The sequence below is a fragment of the Chlamydotis macqueenii genome, chromosome 15, assembly GCF_036417535.1.
Source record: "Chlamydotis macqueenii isolate bChlMac1 chromosome 15, bChlMac1.mat, whole genome shotgun sequence".
Classification (NCBI taxonomy): Eukaryota; Metazoa; Chordata; class Aves; order Otidiformes; family Otididae; genus Chlamydotis; species Chlamydotis macqueenii.
The window spans coordinates 8,413,745-8,429,873 of NC_141570.1; the positions used below are offsets into that span (position 1 = coordinate 8,413,745).

Sequence of the window (16,129 nt, forward strand, 5' to 3'; positions counted from 1 at the left end):
AAACACTATTCCCGTGATTTAAGATAGCTTTAATTTACAACATCATTAATCAAGTTAGTATTGACTTTTCCTTTTCACTAAGTATGAAAGAGATCAGGGATATAAATTTGAAAAATAAACAAGTACATAATTTGTAGCATAAAGCAATATATTCATAAGCAGGGCATCAGATGGTTAATATCTGAAAATCAGGCTCACTAGGACTCTGCCTTTTTGTATTATGAAATCTTGCTACAGTAATTGACTCAGTGTACATTTTTGTCATACAGACATGCCTTATAGTTCTACTGGACTTGATTCACCATTAATTCCATAAAATTTGTAAGGAGATTCTGCAAGAGTGTCTAGATCAAGAATTATTCATTTAAGCCAACATTTCCTTTTTTGTTTAAATTTTAAATATCATGAAATTGCAAGTTCTTTCAGTTTCTGTTATAAATCACTGTTACTAGTTAATTTCTACACTGAGAATTTTTATAGGTGAAAAGTTTCTCCACTTGTTACTGAAGTTCAAGAATTGTACTCAATGCCTATGCGAAGCCAACAAACATCGCTTCTTTAAGATCCCTGTTTGGCTCAGAGCAAATATAACCACAGTCACAGGCAAACATATCTCAGGCAGTGGCTATTTTCTCTCTCCAGTATTCTTTGAACACAAATATTAATGTAACTATTGATATTTCACATTTTTCTTAAACTCAGTATGAGCAATGAATTCTAGTACCTATGAGCCTTGTGGACAGGAACAGTAGATTGATTCCAGATCTGTTCACTGTTGTATGTTTTGGTCAAATAATTTTCTTAAAATGTCATCAGTCAGAAGGAAGTGTTTTATCACCACAAGACACAATGTCTTCTCCAAAATGTGGTACACAATTTACTAACCTGTAAAGCCATAAGGATGCAGGTACCGCCATAAGCATGGAATTTGGACACCCACTGCACAGCATCATGACATGTTTCATTAGTTGCCTCTACAAGACACTCCTTCCAACTCTCTGTATTTGCTCCAAATGTCAGCAGGTTAAACCTTAAGGAGAAAGATGGGCCACAACATTAAACTCCAACCAATACTATACTATCAGTGACTTCGGACAAGCTGGTTTTGAAATTAAAAAATCCAAAACAAAGCCAACCCTAATTTAAAAAAAAAAAAAAAAAAAAAAATCCACAACCAAACAACCAAAACCAAAAGCGTAGTAATGGAATAAGGTCTTCAGCTCTGGAAGAGTCAGAAGGCATATCTCAGTCTGCATGAACAGAAAAATCTACGGGAATGCTGAGCTCAAAAGGATAAACAGCATCAACCTACGGCAAATGAGGCTCAAATGAGAATTAAAAGTTGTTTAAAAAGAAGAACAGAAAAAGCAGCTCATGTCACAGGCATATTATGCACTAATATACAATATTTACCTGTCTTGTATTTCAGTATTGTATTATTATTACTTAATAAGATTACCTAATAATTACTAATAATAAGTAGTGCAGATTTCAGTCTTTATTAGTTCATCGTACCTGACTTCATTTTTTCTCAGTTGCTCCCAGATGAGGGAGGCAAGTTCTTTTGTGATATGTGGCAAATATGGGTCCGTGGAACCAGATGTATCAATCAAAATACAGACATTTGCTTCTAAAATGGTACCAAACAATCTTCGGCTTCCTAGGCCAGAACATTAAAACTAATTAAGTGTCATTATATAGGCTTATTTTATTGAACATACTGTAAAATCTTCAGTCTTTAAAGGTTCTTCTGGGCACGTTTCTACATAATAAATTCTAATTTGTCTGGAAATTAGGTGGTTCAAAGGTTAATAATAGAAGAGTCTTCTGCCATTTCAAATCTAGCACTGTCAAGCATTAATTACTAGCCAGCTGTAGCAGCTTGCATTAAACAACCTGTAGCTCCAACTTTAGAATCCAGAGGAAAAAAAAAGAAGAAAAATCAAACCGTTTCCCAACAAACATCTTTATGAGGAACAGAGCGATCAAAATGCTTTTCACTAGCAGTGATGTTGAACTTCTAAACAGGGCACATTCTTAGCAAAAGAAACAGAAAAGCTGATTTTGTTTGTGTATGTTATTGTATATATTCTGTTGATAGATTCTGACACCAGGAAGCTTTATTCATGAACACAATATACAAAAAGGAAAAACTTACATAGCAGTCCTAATTATTTCACATAAAGCTATAAGTTTATCAGCTACACAGATGTTGAATTCTCTTCTCATTTCAATGAAATGTGAAATAGAAGACCTTTATTCATATTTGAAGTCTAGATTTATGTTCAGATTTATTCTATTAGAAACAGTAGACAAGAATATTTTATGTATATTTAAATTGTGCTTTATAGAAAAACAGATGCACACCAATACCTGACAGAAGCCACTGTATTCTTTTTATATAGCGCTGCAACACTTTCTCCAATTTTTCAATGTAGATTTCCAGTTCTTTAGATTGAAACTGCAGGTGTTTCACAACTCCCTGAAAAATTCAGTTTGTACAACAGCATCTTACTTCAGGATATATATAGCTCAGCTGCTATATATGCAACGTCTGCATTAGAAATCAGAGAGATCAGGTTTTTTGTCTTTACCTGGTTTACTCAAACTAGGAAAGCCTGGTTCTCATCTCAGCAAGGTGGGCTGGGTAACAAAATTATATAATTTGACTGGACAGGTGCATCTGTTGCATTATTTCTGATAGTTTTATAGATATATAATAAAGCAATAATATCCTGAACTTAACCTGTCTATGCTTCTCTCCAGTCATTACACAAACCAAAACAATCAGGAGCCAACATCCTTCTCAGTTTTGACTCACAAATGATTTTTAAAAGCTTTAAATTTTTTTTTTTTTCACACCGTATGAGCAGAGGAGATGCCATACTTTCTAAAGATGCCATGCAGCTTGCACTTCAAGCATACTAAATATTTTTTGTGGTGAATAAAAGACCTTCTTTAGCTTTCTAATAGAACGGTGATTTAGAAAGAAGAACAGGGAATAGTGGAGGGAGCATCATACTACCAAACCACAAACATTGATCAACATGTACATGACTTCTGCAAAAGCTTACATTGATTTCTACACTAGGGAAGATAGTACAGTATTTTGCTGATACTTTCTTGTGCAGTGACTTCACAGTTGTCTTTTGGTGAGTACAGCCTGGACCAAACATCAGCCTGGGCAATTCCAGTTTAAGCTTTTTAATACTGTACTTGGTCAGCCACTTGTAAGATAAACAAATAGGAGCAATTAGTTGTTAGTAAATATTAGAACAGTTTAAGTAAAAATACATTGTACAGAATCACAATTAACATGTTCACATTAATTAATCTGGATAATTCTAAAATGGCAAAGGCATGGAGCAAAATACCTCTTTGCTTGAACAGATTTCCTCTTTTTTTGGTAATGTAACAGAGGGAACAATTTTTCTTACGCACATTATCTTTGGATGCTTTCGGTATACTGTACCTAGTTAAGAAAATGAACACAGTAATATTGGGAGCCCTAGGTTTAAATCATAGTGACAAACCAAAAAAACTCCTAAACCCACAGACTAGCATTTCATACACAATCTAAGTACTTTAAAAAAAAACAACTTATTTTTAAAAATTGTCAAACCAATTTTTTCCTTAGAGCACATTTGACCAAAAGGGCTTTACAAACAAAAAAAAAACACACCACCCCCAAACCCACCCACCAAAAAAAAAAAAAACCCCAAACACCTCCAAAACAAAAAAAACCCCCAAAATACAGAGAGTCAAACCAAAAAACCCCATCACTATTTGGTAAGTAAAACTCACTTCCACTCACTATTTAAAGCACACTGATTATCAGCGATTTAACATCCTAATAGTTTTACAGTAAAAACGCTAATAATAAAAAGGCTTCACCATCATCCTGGTAACACATACCCACATTTCTTCCTTTATCAGTACAAAATACTGACACAGACGACTTTGGCTGCTTCCCTGTTTTATGCTTTCTTTTACTCTCCGTCTGAGGCCATTCTTTTATTGTTTGTGCTATAAATAAGTAAAACCAAAAAACCAACATGTTGACTTACTTCAGCTAGATAAAACTGTTGCATGCAACGGTGTTCTTCAGTTCCTACTTTCGTATCGCCACAATGAGAAATACTTAATTTTCTTAGATAGTAAGTATCTAGTAGATAGTAGTAGATAGTATTATAGAACTACTTATGCTACTTTGATAGAAATGGAGCCAAAACCTTTACATTACCATCAGGAAGAATGTCACGGGGCATAATTTGAAAAGCTTTTCAAAATTCTGAAAAGGGGTTTAGAATAAGCATAATATTTGTTGAAAAAGCCAATTAATATTGTATAAAGCACCTCTCATGCAAGTATGAATCCAGATTTCTAAACAGCACTACATATCAACAATCTAATTTCAATACATCAGTACATTTCAAGACTCAAATTTAATGCAACAATAAAAAAAACGATTTTTGCAGATGTTAGCAAAGATGCAAAGAAAAAACTCAGGAAAATCACAAAAATGGAGGAGAAACGAATTGGACTTTAAGGGGTCAACAGTGACTGGAATCAATTTAAGAGCTATTCAATATCAGGAGCAGTTGCAAGAGTCAGCACTTCAGATAGAACACAAATGTCAGGTTATTTTCCTTCATTACTGGATCATATAGACATGAAGTGGAACAGCATATTAATAACAATGGGATCTAACAGTATTAGCAGAAATATATATATTGAACTAATAACATAATAAATCTTTGAATTGTTGAGTCTTTAAAAAAAAGGATTATGAACTGAAGATCAAGAGCAATGAGGTACTAATATGGCTTCAGGCACAGGACAAAGCAAGGCTCTACTTTCCACCATACACGTTTGACATTTCCTGGTACAGGATGGGCATTCAATCATATGATCTGCAAATAGTTATACAGCTGTGCAGTGTTGCTTCCTCTCACAAGGAAGCTAGATACTCAAAACTCAAACTGAAGTAATTTCAAAACAATCGCAAATGTTTCCTACCAGTCTGATTAAAGATTAAAATTGCAACTGTTTCTAAAACTTAAAAGTAAATCTCTAATTTAATATTTTCTTTTAATTCAAAGAAACTGAAGACAAAAAGCCCCTAATCCATACAGACCTGGTGGAACTTCTGCTTTGGCACTAGTAGGATGCCATGCCAGTACTCTTACGGAAGCATTTCTCTCTGCACCATGGTTGTCTTTCATATACTACAAGCACATATAATTAAAAAAAAATTAAAAGTATTTCAGTTGGATCATAACTGCATTATTCAAAACTGGAACTATCCTTCATTATTCTCCAATTCATGTTTTAGTCTGGCTCTTCTAACAAGTTAGTAGATTGCCATGACGACTTGTTAATTTGTGATTTCTTGCTAGGTTAAGTAACTCTTTATTTCTCTGTTTTAATTATCTTGCCAATTTCATCTGCTGCCATAAAACTTATGACTAACATCTACAGGCAGATGAGTCTGGACCATTTCTGACACTTGAAGGAGCAGTCTAGAATGGTAATGGCATTGTTTTAGAGAGTACAGTATTTTCCTCAGAGTTTTATTGAATATTGGAAACTTAGTGCTGACAACAGTCATTTTTTCTTTAGGTATGGCTCAAGCCTCTAGGGGCTGAGTAGTCTGCTAAACAACATGAACACTTGTTTAACTCTATTGTAGGATCAGACTTTTGTTGTGACACAGAGCCCTCAAGTAACTGACATCTAATTTAACATACAGCTCTACTATAAATATCTCCAAACAGCTACAGACAAACCTGTATCAGTTTTCTACAAGTTTAATCCCTATAAAACTATGCTATACAGTCATATCTCTGGGTGATTACTTTTTGCCTATGTTTGTGGAAAGGTGTTGAGAATACACTAGTTTTGGTAAAACAGCATGGAAGACCTGTTTTAGGTTACCTACAAAGGTTTTTGCAACATGAACACACCTACACTTAAAGAGTGCCATTCGCATTTCAAAGATGAGACCTGAAAATTCCAGGTCAAAAGTTAACTACATCCTTTGCAACAGGCAGTTCAGTCATTTACAGACCAAAGCAGTAAGTACTGGCACTGGCCATTTATGTATATTACAGATTTGCACACCCACTCAAAACAGATGCATTTGCAGTCAAAATTAACAAGGAAAATATTAGCAAAATCCCAAAGCACTCAGTAGTGTAACTCCATGGAAATAAGCACAGTGAGCAGGAAACAAATCCTGAATTCTACTTCTTGTTTTATGCTGCCTCACTGTATGGCCAAAGACATGCTGCTCAGCTGCAGCTATCTCATCTGTGGGTGAGCAAGGTACCACAAAATTCCCTACTTGCTAGAAGGACTTGTAAAATAGACATAACTTGGTAAAGCACATTTCTGCTTTGCCTTTGTTTTCATAAAACACTACATTTTTAAGGTCAGAGGAAGGATTATTTAGACAATTTTAGACACTACAATGTGTTTCTATTATAATTAATTACTTATCAGGAGTTAGGAAGATGTACTTTTTTGCTTATGTAGCATTTTGAATGCAAATTAAAATGTAAATTTACAGTACTATTACAGTGCTCTTTTACTTCCTTCAAATTTTCAGCCTGAGCTGAAAATTTGAGCAGCCTGAGCCTGCTCTCACAAAGAACAGCATCTTATAGTTGGGTAGGATCTCTAATTAAAACACTCAGTGTCTTAAAAATGAGAGCATTTCAAACCATTCTAGCCAGACTCAGAGCTGTATATTTAGGAGATGTCAACTTCTGTGGCCTTTTTTTCTCTTTCTTCATAAGCATGTTTGAGTCTCCTTCTGGGATAAGTGGATCAACAGACTGATTTACTGAACGTTGCTTCAAGGATTCCGCTAGGAATGCACACTGAAATGGAAGTTCATATTGTTTAGTAATTCATATATGTGAAATTTAAGTAAATGACATTTCAAAGACAGGCATTCTGTATTTATTACTTCAATATAAATAAAATCCATACCAAATGTATTAATCTGGTAATGCTTAACACCTCTAACTGAATAGAAACCCCTTTGTGCTGTGCTTGCTCAAACACACAGGAAGGAAATGCTTCTTGCTCTGAGCATTCTAAACATTCTAAAAGAAAATGCAACAGTACCATACCAGAAGCACAGCAAGACCAGAACAAATTGGAAGATGATGAACCAAGTATATGCAACTATTAAATGATAACAAAACAGTTTAATATCCCATTGAATATCCACCAACTCTTCTTTTTAAAAATACTTTTGTGACTCAGGCTTGCATGCAACAAGGTGCTCAGACCTCTGGACGTATATGTCACTGCATGTATCTTTCTAATCACACTTCTGTAGGAAGCAACAACCATACTGCCAGGTCGGCTATATTGCCTCAGTCACTTTGTTAGATATCTTTGGAAAAAGTCATGTGTACGTAATATGGAGAGATATGGTCTAGTTCTACATCCTTAGTACACTTCAAAAAAAAATTGGTTTAGAATTGAACAAATGTATTGTGCCAATGACAACCACTCCCTCCACTGTGACTTACAGGGATTAGTATTACATATTTGTTATATAATATATATTTATTATATATATTTACATTATATTATTATTATATTTATATGTATTATATACAATATATATTATATTAGTATTACATATTTGTTATATAATATATACAAGTTTTTGTATATTAATATATATAAATATATACATATATAATTATAACGTACAATTAATTCTACTTAAGAATTAATCACAGGATTGTGTTGCAGTTTAGCCCTAGTCACCACACAGTTTCTCGCTCACCTTCCCCCTCTCCAGCAAGATGGGGAGAGAACTGGGAAGAAAGAAAAACTCATGGGTTGAAATGAAGACAGTTTATTAGAATAGCAAAGGAAAATTACAATAAATAACAAAATACAAGGATACTAAAATATACAGAATGAACAATGCATGATTTCTCATCACCTGATGTCCCAGTGACTGATACAGCTCATTCCAAGCAGTGATCACGGAAATGGAAAAAAAAAAAAAAAAACAAAAAACTGAGCAGCCAGCAAAGAAGCAAGAGGGAGAGAGCAAGGGAGAGAGATCTATGCCCCCTGCCTCCTGGGCAATCCCCACTTACATACTGAGCATGACATTTATGGCATGGAATACTCTCTTTGGCCAGTTTGGGTGAATTATTCTGGCTATACCCCTCCCAGGTCTTTCCTTAGTGAGACCTGGAAAGCTGGACAGTGTGCTTGGGCTGGTTAGCAACTACTTATTACATCAGTGTGTTTATCAACATTCTTCACATACAAAATCCAAAACACACCAGCTACTGAGAGGAAAATTAGCTCCATTCCTGCCGAAACAAGAACAATTGGCAACAAAAAGGAGAATCACTTCAATTGTAAATTCCTTGTATTTCATAAGGAATGACGGTCACTCCAACACCAATCACTGCATTGCTATTGTACAACTGCTTTCCAGTCCATATTTACTCTACAGACACTATTCACACACTTTAGAGCCTTTCTGTCCGTTTTACAAGGATTTTCATTCTGTCTAATCTGCTTTGTCGGATAAACAAACACTGTTTAATTTTTTTCTGAAGAAAAAGATAAATTATAATAATAATTCATACCTTTTGGGAGTAGTTCTTTGCTTTTTCCATTTCAGACACAAGAACAGTGATATCATCACTTTCAAAAATACCTGATAATTAAATATATGCTAATTAGTGTGGGGTTTTAAAGTGTACAAAATATATCTTTTTTAAAGCGTACAACAATTTCTAGAGGATGCCAAATATGAAAAAAAGGAATCAAAAAACCTTTGTTTCCTGTATGCCAGGCAGTCTGGACGTACCACATCAGTAACTTTATTTTAAATGTACATCTTTAAAATATCTAACAGAAAACAGTGGATCCAAATAGGAAAAAAATAAAAATCCCTGCATTAAGGCTGTATTATAATATTCTGCAATACAACTGAAAGCTTTAATCAAACTAGGTTCTCTGTTTTTATCTCAGTGCTAGTATAGCATTACCACATCCTAAAAAGTAAACTACTTGATTTGGGGGAAAAAAAAAAAAAAAAATCACAAATAAATATTTCTTAATTAATGAAAAAGAAGCATGTGCTGACTTTCCTTTTAACATACCTTCTTCTCCAAACCAATGAAATCTCCCATTGGCTGCCTGTACTATTTCCTTAAAAGCAATGGCAGTTTCAGTTGGGTTAGCATAGCGGGGTGGAATAATCCCTTTGGTGTCAACATCCTCCATTACACTAAAAAGACATACATGAAGTTGCAAATCAAAACCTCTGCAAACCTCAGCCACATAAGCACTGATTGTGTGCTGCAAGACAGAGAAGGAAATAAATAAATAAATAAATAGATACATAGATAGAATCAGTACTGACCCTCTACCTCAGACGAGCTTCCATCTGCTCCACTGTTTCCAGAACGGATGTACAAACACTCCCAACTCAAGCAATTCAGTACAGGAACATACTCCGAGTAGCTGAATGCCTCCTCATATCATGTATATACACAAAAACTGTCACTATGACTAGTGACAAAGGCAACAGCGTCGCTGCAGCCACAAAGTGAGAAGGGTAGCTATGGGAATCAAAGACACAAGGTCACAGACTTCAAGGTAGCCGAACACTGAAGCAAAGAAGTAGGAATGGAACTATTCATTTACCTTTTTGCACCTATCCTTCATTTTCTTGTTAGCCATATGGGCTTTTAATGATTTCCTAAGTTTGCCCAGAATTTCCAGAAGTGTGGTTAAAAAAGCAAGAGACACCCTACTCCGCATGCATGGTTATTCCAGTTGGATTACCGTGAGTTCAGAAACTCTAAGCTGTGCACATGGCTTAACAGCCACCGAACACATGCACTATGAACACATATCCAAGCAATGGATTACTGTTGTTAAAAACAGGAGCTGTCTCTACATAGTGTACTATGGAGCTCCACCGTAAAATTATTTGTGGCTTTGTTCCCGTGAGTTAATAAGGAAATGGTATCATTGGAAAAATCAGAGTTGGTTCATTCAAACTCAGAAATTTGCAATGAGATTATGGCCAAAGCTGGACTGAGAAAGAAATCCTAAAAACACCTCATGAATTTTCTATGATTCATACATTATTAATAATCGCTATGTCCAACACATTAATAGCGACTGCAGAAATGGAAGTTTGAGATCCTGATAGTTGTGCTGGCTTAGATATGTAAAGAAGTATTCTGACAGCAAGCTACGGTGACTAGCCAAAAGGTAAAAAAACCCATAAAGCTGAGATTAATTCTGATAGGTTTTGCAGCTCTTCTCTAAGTTCCCAAGATGATACTCACTGTTTCCTGATCAGGTATTCCTGTGGTCAGCAAGTAAAGTCCTTGTGATTTGTGTTTATCTTTGTCTTTGAAGTCTATTTCCACAGCTCTCCTGAGGGCACTCATTAAGTTTCTACTCCCTTTGCACTGCAAGCTCAACACCCACCTAAAGAAGATATTTACAGTTCAAAGAATGAGGTAACAAAAGCTTTTGTTTCTGCTTAAGCAGTAAAGAGGACTAAGAATCTTAAATAACACTGCACTGGAGTCTAAAATTTTTGACAATGATAGACAGCAAAACCACATTATACAATAACTCAAATTATTTGTTTTAATATCTGTACTGTCACCATGGCAAACTAGTTTTTAAGATAAGATTCGGAGCACAGAGATGAAAGAATTATATCTTAATTTTATGTAAAAGAATTGTAATATAGTAGAACTTACAGGAATAAAAATGAAACCACAGAGGTATAACAAAACCACTGGGGGTGTGACTCCACCAACAGAAACCTGGGATTCATCTCCAGAATACATGGTGAAAAAAAGATAGTTTAGCTTTCACATCCCAGTTGAATTTGAAGCAGTTTTAAATTCTTCATGTAATCTGTGCGTTTCTTACACAGACACTTCTGTATCTGTGCACATATATATTCTGCATACATATGAAACAGAAACTAACTAGGACATATTAAACTTCATAATGCTGTTTTCACAGCAGAACATCATGAACAATCAGTGTAGAATAGTTTATGGCAAACTATTTTCATAATATCATAAATTTATCAATTTTGTAAATTGTTCACAATGCTGTTTAAATCTGTTTTTCTGTTTTATCTGTTTCATGGTACCTAGAATCACTTAATTCAGATGTATGGGAAAGTTATTTGATCCTACCTCCAAGCATTTTCTAAGTTTTCTGGTTGGGAAGGAACTAGTTCCAGCTGCCAAGGCACAACATCACTCCCAAATCTTTAATGGAAATATAACAGCAATTTATTTTCAGACTATGCTTTAGAACAACAAAAAATAGACAGTAAATTCATTTAAAAATAAAAATCTCATTTGGGGTATTACAGATGTAAAATTGCCTGATGCTAACTATTTTCTATTTCAAACAATTGAATTATTCACATTGATCTGTCACTCAGAGGTGGTCAGATTTTCAAGGCAGCGGGCCAGACTACATTTTTCTTTCCTGAACAGGATATTAAGTGAGCTGGTAAAAGCTCAGCAGGACTGCAACAAAACAACCCCAGCCCTCAGATGCTGCCTGTATCTGTCTTGTGAGGTAAGGGCTCTGTTCTCCCAGCAGGTTTGGAACTCCACAAGTTGCTGTCTCTTGCTTTTACCTGCCGTTAAGAAACCTGGCCAGCTGCTGTGCCATATATTTCTGACTATCAGTGCTGAGTACAAAATTTTAATACTATTATATATTTTTAAAAGTATTGGAGTTACTGTAAAATGTAAAGGGTGTTCTCAGTTATGGTGCCTGAGACACCTCCGGAATCCTCTTCCACTAAAAGTTTCTGACATGTGAACTGTACTGTTATGAACAATATAGCAAGAAGAGAATTCGTTGTAGGTATGATGCAATCAGTTTCAGTCAGCCTCACTCAAATCAGTGATTTTTAATTACTAATGTGGTCTTTATACATCTGATCCATACACCTATCCAAAAAATGATAAATCAGTGCTACTATTGCAATTATGTCATTGTAAAATATTAAAAATACAATTAAAAAAAACCCTAAAATATGCCCATTCATAACTACAATCTTTAAGCATACTTCTTTCATTGCAATGCATTACAATTATTTTTAAAAGAATCTTAAATAGTTGCTTACGCTATAATATTGAAGTAATCCTTATTTGACATTTGTTCCTCAAGTAAAAGCCGCAAAGAATGCTGGATATGGATGATGTACACGGAGTTTGTCTCTGATATATCAACAAGTATAACTACTCTATAAAAGAAATACGTTATTCATTAAAAAAAAAATTACATATTCTCTCTTCACTGTGCTTTAACTCACCATGGAAAGTACCTTATAGGTAGGTATCAAAATGTATAAACCCTGAACCTATATAAAGAAAGAAATCTGCAAAACAAAGATGAGATTTAAAAAAAAAATAGTAACAATAACAGAAAATTCTATCCTTCTTAAGTTACGCAATAATCAAGGTACTGACACATGTAGTGCCATAATGGCTGCTGAATCCTAAACAGGTCCTCTTCCTTCCTTGTACCTGAATATCCAAAACACATCTGAAATGTGTGGCTTACTTGCTAGATAACTCAAACTTAAGAGTCTAATTCTGTCTCATGGAAATTGCAGCTTTATGTTGACTGATGATCACTGGATTCAGTAAATTCACTGGATTATTAAAAAAAGCTGAATATTAATATCTGTTTTCAAAAGTGGATTGCTTACACTGGTCATATCTGCAACCGTTGTATCTACATCTGACTATTTTCTGCCGTGTATACTTGGTGCTGACTTACGCACAAAGCAAAGGCTGGCAAATAAGAATCATCACCAACACACACAAAAAAAAGACTATCAAAGCACGATACCTCCTTTCACAAACGCTTCCCCATATTCTTCTGCTAGCAACAGACAGCCAGTCAATTCGTTTGTCATAGATTCTTACTATTTTAGCAAGCAGTTTCTGTGGATAAAAACCCAGAAAATAGAAGTTAAAAATAAAAAGTTCAAGTAACTATTTTATTGCCAAATGCTTAATTCAGAAGTAACATGACAGCATAATATTGAAAAAAATTAATGACTTTCATTAATTTTGACAGTAGGATTTAATTGTTAGTAAAGGTAAGATAATACAAGTCCATGAGAAAAACATACAATGATAAAAAAACCAAAAAGGAGTCTAAAGGTCTAAAGTCTCTTCACATTTCCCCTTGCTAGCATGTCCCAAAACACTGGTCAAGCACACTATAAAAGAAAAAAAAAGTTTCCAAATACAATTTTTTGCAAGTTTACCATTTCTTCAATAGCTATTTTAAGCAGTGTTCATAACAAAACACATCATTTAAAATAAACATGATATTTTCAAACACATATCATTCTTTAACACAGTATCGATTTGAAGACATTAAGGCAATTTGTCCAAATTCTATAGAGCATACGTATACATTATATCTATTAGGGCAAACCCAGCTAGAAAAGGACACTGAACTCAGAAAAAAGCTATAAGGTGGCATGCTTTTGCAGCACAGACATAAGCATCTACTGGTGATCAGGGAGTCAGAAGCTGCTCTCATGCCATCCAGTTAAACTTCACACTCCCCTTGTAGTCTGACTATACAGTTCTACACATTTCTCATCCCTCCTCCATTTTAAAGAAGTATTTGCCCTGCCTGGAAACATTCCTATAGCCCTTTGTCAGGACTGCCAGTTGAGTGGTATGGAATACAGAAAAGAAAAAGAATGGAATAGACCACTATATTACACACTCTGGCTGCAGATATCCCAAAGCAGCTTCTATTTCACTAAACTTGTTCCACTCGCTGATGATCTGCATTCTGACTAAGGAGGAAATCCTCAAAATTACTACTGCCTGTAAAAATTCCAATGGCCTTCATTTTGTTACCTGCATATGTATGTATCTCCACTTCTTCCACAATTAGAAGAGCTAATGAAGTCCTCAAAGGTCCTTGACATCCCATACAGTGTAAATATTCTCCTGGTGTGTCAGTACTTTTAAGGCTATCTATGGAGTAACACCATCACGGCAAATATCCAAAAATCCTAATATCCCTGACCTAATAGTGTTCTTAATTCATCTGCAAGCTTGAGGAGAAAACTCTAGTAGCAGCCTTGGTTCCTCTTGAAGGAAGTCTAGCAACTATCAGGCTGAAGGCACATGCAAAGCAGGATAATAAGTTTGTGCAGCCAGTTCAAAAACTTCAGGTGAATTTAAGGGATGGGAGAGAGTAGTGTGCAATGTAGCTCGGGGGAGAAAAAAGGAAAAGTAAGAAGGCATATAGAGCGTTGTCTCAGACACTGATCTTTTCTTCAAAGTGAATGGCCACCCTGTTGGGCTTGACACAATTCCAGTTGTGCTTAACACAAATGAACACATCTTGGAATAAAAAGCTGCTCTGACTTGAGAGAATGCAATTAATACTTAACAAAAATCTATTATCTATCTTGGTCTAGCCAGTAACAACTAGACATTCTTCCTCATAAAACTTGTTTGACTTTCAAAGAGATAAAATGAAATACAAAGCTTTTTTTTTTTTTAATGGGTAAACCAAGATGAAATGGGACAGTTCTGTTAAAGCAAGCAGGAGCGTTGTATCCTTTCAATGTACAGGCTAAAGCATTCACACATATGTGGGTAAAATAATGTAAATACACTATTACATATAGATTGCAAAATACACACTGCTGTATTTATGAGCAGCACTGATAGACTCTTCCTCTTACTTAGCTTCCCTCCTCAGTACCATAACAATCTGGGTCCCAAGTCTGACCAGATCACTGCAGACTTACATGTTCAGCTCTCTGCACATGAATCCCTGCAGTACTTATGTAACAGAACAATTAATGTGGAATAATTAGATGGTAATCCAGCCCTGACAAGGCCACATCACTATAGACAACTCACCTGATAGTTGTATAATACTGGCAGGTCAACATGGATATTTTTTACAGTTCCATCATACCATTCAAACTGCATCATTGCTTTCTAGAAGGATAAATAATATAGTCATGTGTTTACAGAAGTCTATACAAGCAACATGAACATGGAATTTCTTCCCAAATAATTAAGAATGGCATAAGTATCTGATTTGAATCTATGACTCAAATTTCAGTTAAAGCTGTAGAATTTCACTAAGTTATAAAGTCCTGATTTTAACTAGAAAAATGTAGCAAGAGAAAGGGGGGGGCGGGGGGGGGAAGAGTTCCCATCATTTACCTCATGTAGAGTTGATGATACTTTTTTTTTAAGAATAGGTACGAATTCTTCCACCGGAGAGAAAGCATTGGGAGCCAAAACTTGATAAAGGTTTAACTTTTTAGCTGCAGTAAGGAACAAAGAAATTAAATAAAATACATGCTCTGTCTTTAATTCCTGTTTCATACCTGTTAAGCTTTCTTTCTGTGCTACCTTTCAATCCATTTGTCTTTAACCACTCTGTTGAGGTTTTAGCCAGGATGCATGGTGTTTGAATAAATAATGGTCCTTCGTGATTTGGAGGCTTTGGTAAGAAGTTCAAAGGTGCTGTGGAAACCTAAAATGGATTTTAAGAAAAACTCTTGCAAATTCTAGCATAATTTTTTTATACCCTCAATCCAAAATATCCAGCATGGAATATTACTTTTATTTATGTTAACCAAAGTGCTGGGATTTTAATAAGCAAAATACTTTGCAAATAGCTATTATTGGTCCCCCTAAAAATAGATTTTAGGGGACAATGTTCCATTAACTTCACTGTGCTTGCCACAATGCAAAAACCCACAGGGCAATTAAAACATCCTGGTTATACATACTGGCATGAAAACAGCCAATCATTTCTCTAAGAAAAGCAAAGAGGAAAAAGATCTTTGTTACACCCAGATCAAATCTCAACTGGTCCTTTTTCTACCTGCACTGAGCACAGAGTCAAATGAATCACATTCTAGCTTCATTCACACCAATGAAACAAGTCAACAAAACTTCTATGGGGCACTAGAATTCCTTCCTTTCAAAAAGGGGTAAGAGACCTTTGTTTTATGAATGGACAGAAGTTTGTGGAGACAGTTTTTCACACAGAATGTTTGACTAGT

The 16,129-nt window shown here is 35.1% G+C and overlaps 1 protein-coding gene across 1 annotated transcript in view; it reads right to left on the reverse strand.

Moving 5' to 3' along the window:
* VWA3A (von Willebrand factor A domain containing 3A) overlaps positions 1-16,129 on the reverse strand; it is a 31,397-nt gene that overhangs the window by 6,246 nt on the left and 9,022 nt on the right. The window contains exons 12-28 of the mRNA XM_086759859.1: positions 15,471-15,594; positions 15,279-15,382; positions 14,967-15,047; positions 12,913-13,007; positions 12,182-12,301; positions 11,232-11,306; positions 10,356-10,500; positions 9,156-9,354; positions 8,637-8,707; positions 6,726-6,884; positions 5,138-5,228; positions 3,916-4,026; positions 3,375-3,472; positions 3,075-3,227; positions 2,374-2,482; positions 1,516-1,660; positions 886-1,030 (exon numbers count right to left, since the gene is read on the reverse strand). Coding sequence (XP_086615985.1) covers positions 886-1,030; positions 1,516-1,660; positions 2,374-2,482; positions 3,075-3,227; positions 3,375-3,472; positions 3,916-4,026; positions 5,138-5,228; positions 6,726-6,884; positions 8,637-8,707; positions 9,156-9,354; positions 10,356-10,500; positions 11,232-11,306; positions 12,182-12,301; positions 12,913-13,007; positions 14,967-15,047; positions 15,279-15,382; positions 15,471-15,594 — 2,025 coding nt within the window. The remainder of the gene's footprint in view (positions 1-885; positions 1,031-1,515; positions 1,661-2,373; positions 2,483-3,074; positions 3,228-3,374; positions 3,473-3,915; positions 4,027-5,137; positions 5,229-6,725; positions 6,885-8,636; positions 8,708-9,155; positions 9,355-10,355; positions 10,501-11,231; positions 11,307-12,181; positions 12,302-12,912; positions 13,008-14,966; positions 15,048-15,278; positions 15,383-15,470; positions 15,595-16,129) is intronic.